At 34.1% G+C, this 16,194-nt stretch overlaps 1 protein-coding gene across 13 annotated transcripts in view; it reads right to left on the bottom strand.

The window, feature by feature from the left end:
* DYNC1I2 (dynein cytoplasmic 1 intermediate chain 2) overlaps positions 1 to 16,194 on the bottom strand; it is a 55,744-nt gene that overhangs the window by 14,284 nt on the left and 25,266 nt on the right. For 11 of the 13 annotated variants that reach the window (XM_081577806.1, XM_081577804.1, XM_081577801.1 and 8 more), the window contains 8 exons: positions 7,514 to 7,609; positions 7,126 to 7,288; positions 6,921 to 7,020; positions 6,295 to 6,420; positions 5,258 to 5,404; positions 4,780 to 4,893; positions 4,361 to 4,494; positions 3,315 to 3,459 (listed from right to left, as the gene is read on the bottom strand). In XM_081577806.1, coding sequence (XP_081433932.1) covers positions 3,315 to 3,459; positions 4,361 to 4,494; positions 4,780 to 4,893; positions 5,258 to 5,404; positions 6,295 to 6,420; positions 6,921 to 7,020; positions 7,126 to 7,288; positions 7,514 to 7,609 — 1,025 coding nt within the window. The remainder of the gene's footprint in view (positions 1 to 3,314; positions 3,460 to 4,360; positions 4,495 to 4,779; positions 4,894 to 5,257; positions 5,405 to 6,294; positions 6,421 to 6,920; positions 7,021 to 7,125; positions 7,289 to 7,513; positions 7,610 to 16,194) is intronic. The other 2 variants (XM_081577808.1, XM_081577807.1) reach the window with 1 other exon arrangement.

Here is a 16,194-nt window from a genome sequence, read left to right on the forward strand (position 1 = left end):
AGGGTACTGGCCAACAATCTAAGATGTAAGGTCTCCTGTGTCTCTATAGAGGACTACTAAGGTGAAAGCATATCCAGAAATCTAGCTACTTAGGTGGCCACCTACAGCGTAGAGAGAAACAATTGGCTTCATCTCTCCAATTCTGCATTTTGCTTTGTTTTTGCTAGCTGGATTATGCATTTCTTTGCTTACAGACGTGAGAATCTTCTACCTCTACCTTTCTCCACTGTATAAATCTCATTCAAAAACAAAAATTCAAGAGCAATCAGGGAAAGAAAACAGATGATGAACTAAATGCATTAACACTCTGCCTGATCACCATGGAGGAGAAAAGGAGGAACTGAAGGAAGCCTGTGAAGTCTATTAGGCTAGATAGACACTGTGTTAAACAGTTTTTAATACGTTTTCCTTCATTAGACTTAAATGCTGTTTTTAATGCCTGCTAATTAATCCCAAATGTGCTTAGTCGCTCAGTCATGTCTGACTCTTTGTGACCCCATGGACTGTAGCCCGTCAGGCTCCTCTGTCCAGAGGGATTCTTCAGGCAAGAATACTGGGGTGGGTTGCCATGCCCTCCTCCAGGGTATCTTCCCAAACCAGGGATAGAACCCAAGTCTCCCCCATTGCAGGCAGATTCTTTACCATCTGAGCCACCAGGGAAGCCCAAAAAAACTGGAGGTAGGTAGCCTATCCCTTCTCCAGGGGAACTTTCCGACCCAGGAATCAAACCAGAGTCTCCTACTTTGCAGGCAGATTCTTTACCAGGAAAGCCAATCCCAAACATGAAAACGCTCAATTTTAAGAGACAGTTTTCTAACTCACTTCCTACTACACTGAAAGAAAGCATCAGGAAAGGACAAGAGTGAATAGTGAGTTCATCCCTGATTTCCAGGGTCAACATTTGATAAATAAATGATTCCACTGTAATAGTGAAGAAAATCTCTTAAGAGCACCAGGTTTTCTTAAAGAAACTGAAGAATCAAAGTTAGGATAAGGCAGATGAAAACATGAAAAAACACAGCCTAAAATTTAACTGAATTGAAATAGAATCTGATATTCTAAGAATGCAACTTTGTCAGCAACAATGTAATACTGCAGAAAAGCTAGACAGCAAAGTAAAGGCACTTTGGATTTGCCTTGAGACTTTCAATAATTCATGGCAAAGTCACATATTTCTGGAATTGCTGGAGGATCAGGAAGCACTTCTTAACATAAAAGGTTTTTGAAGCCTTATTTAAACCCAAACAAACTACTTGTATTATGTATTATGGTCAACAAAAATATATATGCATCCATAAGTATAAGTATTTACTTATATATAAGTATTTATTTACAATAAATTTACTTATTTAATATAAAATAATTTTAATATGAAATAATATAAATTTACTTATACTATAATAATTTATAAGTATTTACACAATACTTTCCTAATGACTCAAGTTTATGACATAGTCTTATTGTATAACAGTTTTTATCTATCTTTTCTCCAGTTTCCATCAGCTCTGTGAGTCACTGCAGTTCTGAACATCTTCTAAAGGCTCTTCAAAGAGCAAATGCACAGCTTTTGTGACAGGCTATAGGGGAGCTGTATGAGAGTCATGTGAGATCTTCAGAGGCTTTTCCCCCAGCTCAGTTCAAAATAAGAAGTTCTATGCTTCAATCTCTTTAACAAGTGGTGCTGGGAAAACTGGTCAACCACTTGTAAAAGAGTGAAACTAGAACACTTTCTAACACCATACACAAAAATAAACTCAAAATGGATTAAAGATCTAAACGTAAGACCAGAAACTATAAAACTCCTAGAGGAAAACATAGGCAAAACACTCTCTGACATAAATCACAGCAGGATCCTCCATGACCCACCTCCCAGAATATAGGAAATAAAAGCAAAAATAAACAAATGGGACCTAATTAAACTTAAAAGCTTTTGCACAAGGAAACTATAAGCAAGGTGAAAAGACAGCCTTCAGAATGGGAGAAAATAATAGCAAATGAAGCAACAGACAAAGAATTAATCTCAAAAATATACAAGCAACTCCTGCAGCTGAATTCCTGAAAAATAAACGACCCAATCAAAAAATGGGCCAAAGAACTAAACAGACATTTCTCCAAAGAAGACATACAGATGGCTAACAAACACATGAAAGGATGCTCAACATCACTCATTATTAGAGAAATGCAAATCAAAACCACAATGAGGTACCATTTCACACCAGTCAGAATGGCTGCTATCCAAAAGTCTACAAGCAATAAATGCTGGAGAGGGTGTGGAGAAAAGAGAACCCTCTTACACTGTTGGTGGGAATGCAAACTAGTACAGCCACTATGGAGAACAGTGTGGAGATTCCTTAAAAAACTGGAAATAGAACTGCTATATGACCCAGCAATCCCACTGCTGGGCATACACACTGAGGAAACCAGAATTGAAAGAGACGCGTGTACCCCAATGTTCATCGCAGCACTGTTTACAACAGCCAGGACATGGAAGCAACCTAGATGCCCATCAGCAGACGAATGGCTAAGGAAGCTGTGGTACATATACACAATGGAATATTACTCAGCCATTAAAAAAAATACATTTGAATCGGTTCTATTGAGATGGATGAAACTGGAACCCATTATACAGAGTGAAGTAAGCCAGAAAGAAAAACACCAATACAGTATACTAATGCATATATATGGAATTTGAAAGATGGTAACGATAACCCTATATGCAAGACAGAATAAGAGACACAGATGCATAGAACAGTCTTATGGACTCTGAGGGAGAAGGTGAGGGTGGGACGTTCTGGGAGAATAGCATTGAAACATGTATATTATCATATGTGAAACAGAACACCATTCCATGTTCGATGCATGAGACAAATGCTCAGGGCCGGGGCAATGGGATGACCTGGAGGGGTGGGATGGGGAGGGAGGTGGGAGGGGGGTCCAGAAGGGGAACACATGTAAACCCATGGCTGATTCATGTCAATGTATGGCAAAAACTACTACAATATTGTAAAATAATTAGCCCCCAACTAAAATAAATAAATTTATTAAAAAAAAAAAAAAAGAAGTTCTATGCTTGAAATGCCAGAAGTGGTGGGACAACTGGTCTTGGTTATGAGTGGAGTTACCATACCTGTGAGCATATTTTTAAAAAACTTCAACATCTAGTTTCCACTCATGTTCTGTGTAACTTACTAGGTTTGATTTATCAGTAAATCATTCCAAGCTATTAGGAGGCTCTTCATCTTTTCCATGTGGTATTACAGCACCACCTTGTGTCAGAAACCTGAGCACCTGACCAGACATCTGTTTTGAGATACCTTAGTTGTCCAAAGTTTTACTGTCCAGTCAAATGATGAAGTGACAAAAAGATGTGAGAAGTCCACTGCTCCAACAGCTGAATGACAATGAATGCCAGTAATTGGTCCTTGATGTCCCTCGAACATCTCACTGATTCCAGCTTTGCTATTTCATAAGAGTGAAAATAGGGAAATCTCTTGTAAGTAGACCACTTGCAAATATGTTATCACAGGTTTATCTATTATTATACTTTGACATAATTTCAACAAACTTAACTCTGTGCTCATAACGCATCAGAATAGTTGTGTTGAGTGTTACTCTATCCATATTTGATAACACCACAAAAACAGTAGTAAGTACATTTTGGAACCATAAACATCATGTTATTGATGACAGAACTCAAAAGTCCAATATCCAAGGTTCTGAGGTGGTGGAATAGAGACAAAGGGATGCTACACGTAAGAGAGAGAATCTAGGTTACTTTTAAAACAAAAGCTTTCAAGTGAAGGTGATCTGTATTTGCGATGAAATCTGGACACTCAATTTTTTTCTTACAGGAAGCAATTGATAAGGTACAGCTAGACAATTTCAAAACAGATTGAACAGCAGGAGAAATACTAGTCAATTTAAAATGTGTACGTGACATTACTGTACAATTATCAGGAGAACTGAACTTTGAGCCAAGAAGGCTCAATGTCCAAATAAATCGAAACAGAAAAACAGTTGCAAATCTTATTTACAACTTTAAAGGTCAGTATGTAGTACATGAATTTTTGTATTTATAACTGCAGAATGTTACTTCCTACCACTAACTTTTGTGAACACGTCCACACATACGAAAATCACAACACACCACATCCCTCAAAATCTATTACTAGAACACATTATGATCTAAAATGACCTTTTATTTTTTAAAAGTATTTTATTTTATATACCTGAACTTAAATAACTTGTCACAAATAAGTGGCTCTAGGAGAGATTTCTACTTGAATTAAAAGGCAAATTGTTTTAATGAGATTATTCAAGGGAGAATTTTAAATAATTGCAAATTCCAGTTTAGATTTACCTGCCATGGCGACATGCTGTGTACACAGAACCTTCCTCACTTCCAACAACGAAGTTGTTGACATCTCCAACAGGGAAGGACATAGATGTCACAGCAACTGCCTTTGACTGTTTATGAACCAATTCCATGCTATCCTACACAGAAAAAATTGAGATTATTTTGTAAACTTACAATTTTTAAATTTTTAAGAACATTTTCTAGTCTTAGTTTATAAACCTTCTTTTCCTATACTACTTACATAAATTTCATTGATTAAAAGCAGGTTTGAAAATGAAGTATATATATCACAGATTATATTTAATACATGCTTAGATTTATAAACTGCTACTATAACAATATTATAAAACATTTATGAAAAATATAAGCTGGGGTTTATATAGACTTAAAAAAAATACCAATATTTGCCTAGTTTAACCTACCTGTGGGTGGGAAAGCATGTCCAGACTCCACGAACATATTTTTCCATCAGTAGAGATACTAATCAGATTGTGAGCATTCTGTGTTCCAACAACATTTACACAATATACAGGATGCTAAAGAAAGAAATATTAAAGAAAGTTCTCTGGAATTATTTTCACCAAAAAGATGAAATAATTTTTACTGTATCATCACAGGTATTCTGTTTCATATCCAAACAGTCTCACATTATAAGGGCATTTTTAATGTGAAGTTTGATCCTGTTCTGTGGATTAACAAAAGATTATCTCAGAAGAGAGATGAGTTTCCAATAAAATAGATTTCCAAAAATACACACACACAAAAAAATGCCGTCATTCTTAGTTGCTAAATGATGAGGAATTCACACATCAAAAGCAACACATTTTGAGACTATTTTGACAGACACGACTAAGTATTTAATGATGAAGGAAATCTAATGGAAATAACCTCTTTACTTACTGTGTGTGCTGCAGCTGACAGTGGAGTTCTTTGCACTGGAGTTCTTTTATTGCTACGGTTATCCCACAGCACAATTTGGCCTGAATACGTACCACCCACAACCAGATTTGGATGAAATTTTGCAAATGTAGCAGACATAACGGCTGACTGCAAATAAGTAAGATTTTTATATTTAAGGGTCAAATGGAAGAAATGTGACAAGTTATAAGAATAAATCTATAACCAAAACATTTTCCCCTTTATTGTAAGCTATCAGAGATTAAAACCACCAGTAAATAAATATACTTAAAAATGTCATTTTGTTTAAGAACATAAAGATATAGCTCTAGAACAGTTTTGCTTAAAAGTCGAATGTAATGACTGTTTACAGAAATATTTAAGCAATTTATCCAACAAAGCAAAAACTATTTGATTACAGCATTAAATCAAAAGATAACTGGCTCTACTTTAGCCTTTGACAGAAATCTGACAACAGAGTATAATGCTAGTTTTGATTCAGTTAAGTGTTTTGGAGAATTATTATATTATTAAAAGATTATAACTTATGCAACGAGAAAGGTTTGCAAATTCTAACCTCCCACTAAATCCACTTTAAAAATCTGCATCTGTTTCCTACTTCAAACATATGTTTCTACTTAAAACTATCTAGTTCCAGCTCCTCAGGCCATGTATAAGTAATTCAGTGGGCCAACCATCTAATTGTATATTCAGCAAGTAAGTTTCTGCGAAACTCCCTGCAGAAAAGACATTTTATAAAAGATTCCTTTTATACAATCAATCACAATAACAGAAAATCACAACAGCAAAGGACTTTAGGTGTGATTAAACATAAGAGACATCAGAAAAGCTAGAAAACACAGGTCATGTTGAACGGAGAAGTCTTCAGTTTTTTGTTAACATCTGTTTGCAAATATGGGGTGGTTTAGTAAATGCCAATTCAATGAAATCATTACGTTGACAAGAAAAGAAAAAAGGCACTGTCTAAATTCATTAGTGAATTCTTAAACTGGGGGAAGATTGCTAAAAGACTATCTTACCTGGCAGTGAAACACATACTCTGGAGTAGTTTTTTTGTATTTCATATTCCACACAAGGGCCACACCATCAGGCTCATGAGGAGCATCTTCGTTGTTGTTATAGGAAGCCACCAGTAATTCTGGATACTGCTTGCAAGAATCAAGTGGGGAAAAAATGCTATGCATAATAACTGTTTTACATTCCTAGTTACTCAACTGTTTTTATTAAATTATTCTGAAAATGCAAATTCCTAACACTTCATCAAGAAATACATCTCTAGAGTTATGCTCTCTGCAACATTAGTAAAACTTTGAATTGGTAAGGTTATTTTAAAGGTTTTAATGTTAAAACATTTTATTAAAATGTGTTGCAATTCTATCCAAAGGCTAGAATTAAAATAGGTAAGCAATTAAAATAAGTAAAACTAAGCTGTGGCATAAATAAAACCTTGAGTTTTAAACAGTGTTCTCAATCCTTTCTTCCTAAGTACAGAAGGCAACCATAACATTAGAGCAACCATAACATTAGAGCCATCACCCATTGTTATACACATTGATTTAATTATACAAAGTTTCCACAATTAAAATACAACTACCTGCTTATTGTAATTCAAAAAATAGAAACCAATTTTGTTGTTGTAATTTACCTGAGATGACCAATCCAAACAACTAACAACCCGATGCTTTGACCAACGTTCGTCAAAAAATTGTCGATTTAATGACAGTTTAGCACCTGCTTGAATCTCTCTACAGAAAAACAACAAAAACAAAAAACCAACAACTGTGTTATAACTTCCAACTCTTAAAGTAATTAAACATTGCTGACACCATAATTTTAGCAACTCGACTTACCCTTCTTTGTCTTCCAAATCTCTTCCACTGTAGTCAAAGAAGATGTTAATCTGCTCTGAAAGAGCTCTTTCTACAATTCTTGTGGAATGGTCAAAGAAACTTAAAAATTCCTCAGAGTGCAAGATTTGCTGCTTTTCTTCTTCAGTCAGCTCATGAGGAGGAGCTGTAAAATAAATGTTTTTCTAAAGTCTGATTTATGCCACTCAAATCATGTCACCTCACTATCACAATTTGGATCACTGAATGCCACTCATTTTTCAAGCAGATTCACTTCTTCTATTTAGAGCATTTTATTCTACTTTAGCGCAAAAATAATAAAAAACAATCTTAACAGGAATCAATAAAATTTTTTAAATTCTTTTTTTTTAAGTTAAATCCTTTAAGATACCTTTACTATCACTTTCTTCATCTTTCTTTAAAGTCTTCTCTTCCTCAGGTTCGATAGGTGGTTTAGGGGTCACCACGTCATCTTCTTCTTCTTCATCTGAATAAAAACAAAACAGTAACACAAAAATTATTTTTATGATAGTAACTGATAGGTCTTGAGGTAATTATTTCAGAAAGTATCACAACTTTTTACGTAAAAGCAAAAGTGAACCACTCATAAGACAGAATGAGTAGAAATAATGTAAATTTTATCAATACAATTTTTTAAAAAGAATTAAGTGGAACTTCTTTATACATACCTAACATGGTAAGTCAGCAACAGCCATATCAAATTCTGTAGCTATATAAACTGAAATAAGATATATAAGCAACTAGGATGAGTTCCTCATGGAAATATCTAAAAGCTTGCAAGCATTTATCATTCCAGACAGAACAACATGCAACTCCTACATAGTTTTATGTAGCATGCTGACATATTAATGCTGTAAAATGAAGAAAATAAATGTCTAAAATAGCCTACAGAGCTGGCTGCTTACTTGTGATCTGAAACCATCAGTGTCTAATGGATCTTCATATGGCATAAAGACGGCTTACATTAACTCTCAGGTTGCTATTTGAGAGGCAGATTTTAAAGATAATAGCTGTGAGTCCACATTTTCTATTCTGTCATTTTAAATGCAAGTCTCATTATCTACTGTTATATGATGTGGCAATAAGCACTTAAAATAATGTTTTCTTAACTTGAATAAAAATACACATTGAGACAACAATGTTTATAAGACTTTTAAAAATGACTAACTCTCCTCTTATACAACCAAACCAGGAAATAACTTTAAATTAGTTATTTTAAAATGTTATAGAACATACAACTCTGCCTACCTTCTCTTTCACTACATATGGAGATGGATTTTTATGAAGAAAATGCTTATTTTTATTGCCTAAACAGATGCGTCATTTGTCTATGAGGGAATGGCAGCAGGCATCTGTAGCAGAGTGCATCTCAAGTAATGAGAGCCTATTCAATAAGGGGACTTTACTTGTTATAGTCATTTCCCCAACCCATGTTCAAAATTATCTAAAACACACTAACATACGACATACACAAAAGAATGGTCAAGTATGGGAACCAGCTGCCAAGTCATGGTCCCAGCAGCCAGGCCAGCTGACTAGATAGCAACAACCAGATGGCACTGCTGGGATTGTGTCTTTCTGCTACAAGGTGGCAATGGGATGGCATAACATTCTTCCGCTTGACTGCTTCCAATCCTGTCTCTCCCCAATGGCGAGCCTGTGCAATTACCCACACTCCAGGAGGCCTACAGATAAGCCTTTACCCTGCAAACAAAATGCAGCTTGTAGGCCACACCAGCTGCCAAACCACACACATAGTGTTAGGTTTGGAAAGCTATGAAAATCTTTCTAACTCTATAGTATAAGCAATAAAAATATAACTGCACCTTTAGGAAAGAAAGCTTTAAATGACACTGTATAATGCACACAATGATACAACCTCCAACTTAATCAAAATGATAATGACGTATGCCAATCCTACATTACTTGAAATTGAGCGATTTTTACGTTCTGACAAGTTTACAGAACTAGGATAAATGGCACGAATGATTTCAATATATGCTCATACTTTTGAACCAAATGGTGAAGGTTAAAATTTTTCCTTTCAAGGGCCTCAATCAGCCACAAAGGAAAACAGTAATCACTGTCTTTTCAGCCAGCCCAACCGCATTTGTCAGCCCTTTCTCCGTCAATGCAGCCAGAGCAATCAACCTGCCAAACATTCAGAATGGAAAAACAATCTGAAAATACAGGGTATAATGCACCTGCCAGTGAAAATGGCCATTTCAAGAAAAGCTAGTGATCTCAGTGACCCCGCTGAGGAGGCGGTGGTGCAAAGGGGAAAGAACACGCAAAAGAATTCTTAGTGATCGCCACTCTCTTGCACATTGACACTTCCTTACAAAGCATGCCAATTACAGCTTTTGTGCTACTTAAAAAAATGAAAGCTTTTTTGGGGGCAAAATAATCACACAGAGAAACAGAAAGACAGTATTCCCTTTTAGATGAATTCTCATATACAATGGATTATTAATCTGAGAACAGTGTATCTGGTAACAATTCTATACTGTACTGCTCAAACATTACAATGAAATTCTACCATCAAGTCACCTGCCAGTATAATGTAATGAAAATAATTTAATTACACGTATGCTGACTTTTAGGATAACAAGATATCTACTTCAATTAAAAATTAAGTCTGAAAATATGTATTTTTCCATTTTCTTCTAATACTATCAGTTATCAATTTTGTTGACTAGTAAGTTCACTGTATATAAATCCTAAAATCAAAGACAGGGAATCTGAGTCACCCTGGACAGGTCATCCTGAAGCGTTGTGAATTATAAATTACAGCCTCCTATCCACATCATATCTTCCTCCCTCAACTTTGTTGCATTATACGGCTTCTAAGTACCATTTCCAATGACAGGTGTCAAATTCCTGTCATAATGCATATGGTCAGTACTTTAGTGCTAAGTGACCTCATAATCTACACATTTAACAGAAAAGATCATGCTTACAGACACTCTTTTCCTTTTAAAATTTAAAATGTAGATGAAGTATGGTAGACAGTGATCTAACTCTGCCTACTTCATGGCATTTGTCATGCTTATTTGCCCATACAGTTTAGTTGTAGCTGAATGATGACTATATCTATTTAAATACTTGTTTTCAGGATTTCATTTTAGAATGAAGGTACTACCTCTTTCTATATGAATTAAAAACTGATTCAAAAACTCAGATACTTAAGAATCAAGCTTCATAAAATGGCTAACACTAAGAAAAATTCCAAGAACATTACAAAAATGATCTGCTTTAAAAATATTTTTATTATTAAGCTGATTATCTACACATACCAAATATTTGGCCAAAAAACGTCTAACATCAGTAACATTAGAGACTGTTCCTCTGAAACAAATGCTCTTATTAAAAATGAATACAACTAGCTACTAAAAAAATATTAACATGACCAAAAATATAATATTACAATTCTAAAGATTCTCTAAACTAGTCCCTATTATATGATAAGCCATAACATATTTAAAACTGAAAAACACTACAACAGAGCAGGAAGACTGAAAAATGGGACTGCCATGTCACATCAATTTATTGATGAATATTCATTGCAATATGCTAAGCGGTTAACTCCATGCTTTCTCTGACAGGGAATCTAAGATTATAAACTGAGCAATAAAGAATGCATAAAAGTAGTAGTTACTTTTAAAATGACAAACCTCTTGTCAATGAATGCTAAGATTAGGTTTAATGAACCATTGAATTTTTACTGAGTTAACATCAAAATTGTGACGTATTTTGGTGAGATGGAAAGAAAAGCGGTCTGTAAATTAAGCTGCACCTAGAAATAACATGAAAGAATGAAATTCCAGTTGTTGGAATAATGTTACAATGGAGTAGGTTAATCAAAGTTAAATCATCTGTGAAATGGGTGGCTTTTGTTAAGCTGAAGGAAGGAGTCTTCAGAACAAGTTTTCTCATCTGTATGTCACATTGAGTTAAAGAGATATCTAAGAATAAGCCACAAAGCACACTTTGAATTATTTTAAAATACTGTAACACATAACAAGGAATATGCAAGATCCTAGAAAACACTCACTAAAAACTGATACTCTTTAATCTATCACTTATCACAATTAATTCATAGCATGAGGTCAAAAATAAATCTATATCATTTGTGCATTAATGCTATTTAGGAAACAGTTGTCTATAAATTTATTAACTAGTTTCATCATACTGATGTACTCTATTTTAAGATAGTTTAATATCCTAATGAAACATTCCTAATTTACAAAGTAGTGTAATTACTCACTACAAAGGAAATTGCCAATGAATTCCAAAAATGAGGAAAAATGTGTTGCATATAAAGACATAATTTAATTTATAAAAATTCTACTTATAAGTAACTTCACAAACAAAATGAGACTATTAGAGGGAAATACTTCAATCGTAAGTTTAAAATTACATGTTAGATATGAATGATTTTCCTTTAATATTTTCAAAATAATCCCTTCTTTTCTGGTTCAATATCCTTTTGAATCACTTCATTTTGATTCATTTGTCCATAATTTCATATTCTTATACTTTACTCTTTAAAAATCAATATTAAGAAAATATTAGGACAAAACTTTAGGAATGTATCAGTGGAATTCATTCCTTTTGTTTTTTTAAACACCTAGAATCAAATGCAAGGTCACTTATTTCTTAACAATTTAGATATTTAACAAGGGAAAATTTTAATGAGGAAATGTTTTGAATACAGATCTAATGCTAATTTGGGAGATAAATAAAAAGAGAGTAATACTTTAATTATACCATTTATTTTAACACAGAATTTGTCTCTCTACATTGTCTCATTTTATGTAAAATTCAAATTTTTATTTAGGCAGTATTGGCATCATTAACACAGATCCTGTTATCTGTGATCTCATAAATATTACATTTTTCTGAGGCCACAATTTTAAATATGCTGATTAAAGTCTTTCAATCATGGTTAAGAACAAATGCTTCAATTTTCAATTATTTTTATATTCTCACAGATTCTTTGAGGGTTAAAACTAACTTATTACATATGTTATTTATTCCAAAAAAATTTTTTTAAATCCATTTTAGACAAGAATAATATTAACCAGAAGGCCTAACAATTCAGTCTACTTGGGAAGTGTGGATTCCAGATGTTAAGATCATGTAATCAAAAATTAAGAGCTATTTACATATAACATTTTTCTACACATTATATATTCTAATCAATGTGAGGAAAAATATGATTACTAAATCAATACCAAAAACCATTATGAAACTCCACACAGATAAGAAAGTAGAACGATATAAGAAACATAGCACTCCAGTGGAAATCAAGAACCAAGTTCTGACTATAGCCTGATATTCTTTTATATTGTGCCCATAGGGTCATCAATGAACATTCTTGGGTCTCAGTTTCCTCAGGTGTAAACAAGCTGATTAAACTCTGGAATTTCCTCTTTAAAAATCTGTGTCTAAAAATTGCAACAACAACAAAAATCCATGCTGATGATTTTTGGTGAGTAAGAAAAGACAATGCCATTTTCAGAGAGCTAAAAACTTCTAAAAGATAAGGGAAGAAAGTAACTTTTCCAGGCATGTATCTGTGGGTATTACACTCCTGCCATGAGAAGTTTTTTTTACCTGCTGGGAGCAAAATTGACTAAGGTCACATATTCCTAGTCAATTTCATTCACAGTAGGTGCTTTAAGACAGCAAAGCACCTCAGTTCAGAAATGGTACTATCAACTTATAGAGTAAACTTGAAAGCAAGAACATGTGCTTTTCAAAAGAATAGATTCAGACATTTTTTAAAAAATGAAAAAGAGAGTTAAGTCTAAGACCAATTTTTATCTTCAATTTGATAACTAACATTACTTCTGTACTAATTACACTGCTTACCCAAGTTCAATTTACTGTCTTTTACACTCAAACTGTGAATTTCACAATTTTGTCTGATGGTGAGTTTTGGAATTTATTACATATTCTTAAATGCAAGCCAAGGAGGCTAAGTTTGAGAAGCTCTGTATTAAACCAATGGAAAAGCAGAGGTAGAGTTAAGCACAAAGTGTTCTCATTATAAAACTTTAAGTGTAGGGGTTTTTCACCCCTCTTTCTAAAAATTCCATAAATTGGGAAATGAAACAATGTAAGAGCCCTGGACATGGAAATAACTGTAATGATACAGAAAGGAAATCTCATTTTTATAAATAGTTCTAAAGGCTAAGGACAGCCCCATGGTATTACAGTATGTTTCTCATTCTCCTTCACTTATATACCTCAGTAGTAGTGTAATGACGTCCGATCCTTTGTGACCCCACGGACAGTAGCCTGCCTGGCTCTTCGGTCCACAGGATTCTCCAGGCAAGAATACCAGAGTGGGTTGCCATTTTCTTTTCCAGAGGATCTTCCCAACCCGGGGATTGAACCTGGGTCTCCTGCATGGCAGGCAGATTCTTTTTCATCTGAGCTACAGGGAGGCTTATATACCTCAACCTTAAACTAAAAAAAATAATCAAGTAGATAGCATACACTCAATACACTAGTAGAATCACTGAATTCTTGTTAGGTTGCAAATGAATAAATGTGGATCTTTATAAAACTAATATCTAAGTCTAGTCCACAGAGGGAAGTTTTAAAGAGAGTGGTACATAGGTGTACCCATTAGAAACTGGGCTCAGTTTATGTATCTTGCCACTTTTACCCTCTATTAGTGAAAATAAGAAAAATTCTATTTAACAACATGAAAGATCAAAGCTGTTTATTCATTACTCTGAGCCAATCACTATAAAATATTATCTGATGCAAATTTACCAATAAATAAGTAAGCCATGCTATCTTTTAATGAAATGTTCTTCAACCTACAGGTCAAAGCCAACAATTTAGTTATGGCCAACGATGAAAAAAATGAAATACAGTAAAAGCAGAGAAGTATCATTTCAAAAAACTTCTGTATCAGTTACAAGACTCCCCCCTACTATCCAAAAGTCGAGCAATCCTTGAAAACTTTCTTAAGCTGAAATGGTGTAAAATGAAGAAGCAATTACTTTAGGACGCATCTTGTTAACAGGTGCACAGAATAAATACAGCAGATGCTCAGAGACAGTTTAAAGCTATAAAGCTATGGCAGCTTTCTGCTGAGATGCTTGGGTTTGTCACAATCCCAAGTGGCATAAGTGAACTTTTGAAATTTGAAGGATACCTGTACACATCTGTATCTACATTTGTACTAGACTGTAATTAATACAAATTGAATTTCTTACCACAGGTAACTATCATAAAAGAATGAAAGCGCTGCTTCAGTGACAGCATAAGAGAGAAAGCATACGTTGGAATCAGCCAAACTTGGTTTAGAATCTTACCCTTGATAAGCTCTCTTTCAGCTTCAGCTTCTTCATATGTAAACAGAATTGGTATTTAACTCTCAAGGTTTTGGTTAGAGGATTAGAGATAACGTAAGTGCCTTACACTCTATCTGATATGTAGTAAGAACTCTGCTGTTACAATTTTCAGTCACCAGTTTAAACATGAGGTATGAAGAACTGTAACAAACAAGTAGCTAAGATAATATATTTGAGAGATGCTAACAGGTCCAGTTTTGCTCACAGCATTCACAGGGATACACAGAACACAGAGTAACAGCATATGTTTGTATCTAGGTCATCACAGAATTAGAGAAGGCTATAAGGGAGGATGTATGTTTCATTTATGGATCTAAGAGCAAATAACGACTACAACATGATATAGTCATATTAAAATCAAGAGCTCAGACTATACTTTCTCACCCAATTTCATCAATATTGTTACTGTAGTATTAACACTCGAAAATAATATTTTCCCAGCAGTTACTTCTCAAGAAAAGGCATGGGGAAAAAAAAAAATCTCAAGTAAGTAAATCATTCTCCTAAGTAGGCAAAAGCAATTAATTCCTTCACCAAATATTTACTGACTTTGTATTCACTACACATCATGCACTCTCCAGACCAGGCATTATAGCAATGAAGAAGAAACAGTCCCTATTGTGTTCTGGAAAATTTGGCAAAAAAGCTGAAGTATGATGATGCTAAAAGCCTTGCCCTAAACAGGAGAACCTGTCTGTAATGTAGGAGGCATAAGAAACACAGGTTCAATCCCTCAGTCAGGAAGATCCCCTGGAGGAAGACATGGCAACCCACGCCAGTATCCTTGCCTGGAGAATTCCATGGACAGAAGAGCCTGGCGGGCTACAGTCCATGGAGTCGCAAAGAGCTGGACACGACCAGTTACTTAGCATTCACGCAACTAATTTCAAAGTGAAAAAATACAGTTTATCTTGAACTTCTGGGTAATCAGCTTACAAATCACAATCTTTTAAATTTTCCCATTAATTTCAAAACAAAAATGGAAAAAAAGCATTTTTTACAAAACTGCCAGTCATATACTATGTAGTATACATTCAAATTAGCTCAAAGACATTATTTCATGTTCACTTTAAAATTTAAATGCATGTCAAGAGTAAGCAACTAAAAATGCAAATTTCAGGTAGGATATAAAACTATATGTGTGCTTGTGTATACATATATAATTTTTGAAAAAATGTATCATAGAAAACAGACTGGAAACAAAATATTAACAATGGCTACTACACAGTGATATCATAGGCATATTTCCTATCCTTTCTGTCTTCTCTAAATTCTCTATGATATACTACAGTAATTAGAAAAAATTATTTTAAAAAATGGAAGTCTTGATTTAAACAATATATATAATTATAGGTGTGTTACAATAGGCATTACCTAAAATTGCTTCAGAATTGCTTTACATTCTAAAACAATCTAAAATGCATTTCGTAAATAAAACTAAATCTTCATAGTATTATTAGAAGGAAAAAACCCTAATTTATTTTTTAAATGAGATACTGTACCCTCATTTTGGCTATTTTGCTTACTTTCTATTTAACATATCTAGCATTTCTCATTTAACATATCTAATAATGTAGCTCCCAAAAGACAGACATTTCAATATTTGAACATATTAGTTAGTAAAATAATATCTTCTGGAAATTATAGAATCCTACAGTATTAGTTTTCTCCATAC

This window comes from Giraffa tippelskirchi, chromosome 3, assembly GCF_054371585.1.
Source record: "Giraffa tippelskirchi isolate mGirTip1 chromosome 3, T2T-mGirTip1v1.2.pri, whole genome shotgun sequence".
Lineage (NCBI taxonomy): Eukaryota > Metazoa > Chordata > Mammalia > Artiodactyla > Giraffidae > Giraffa > Giraffa tippelskirchi.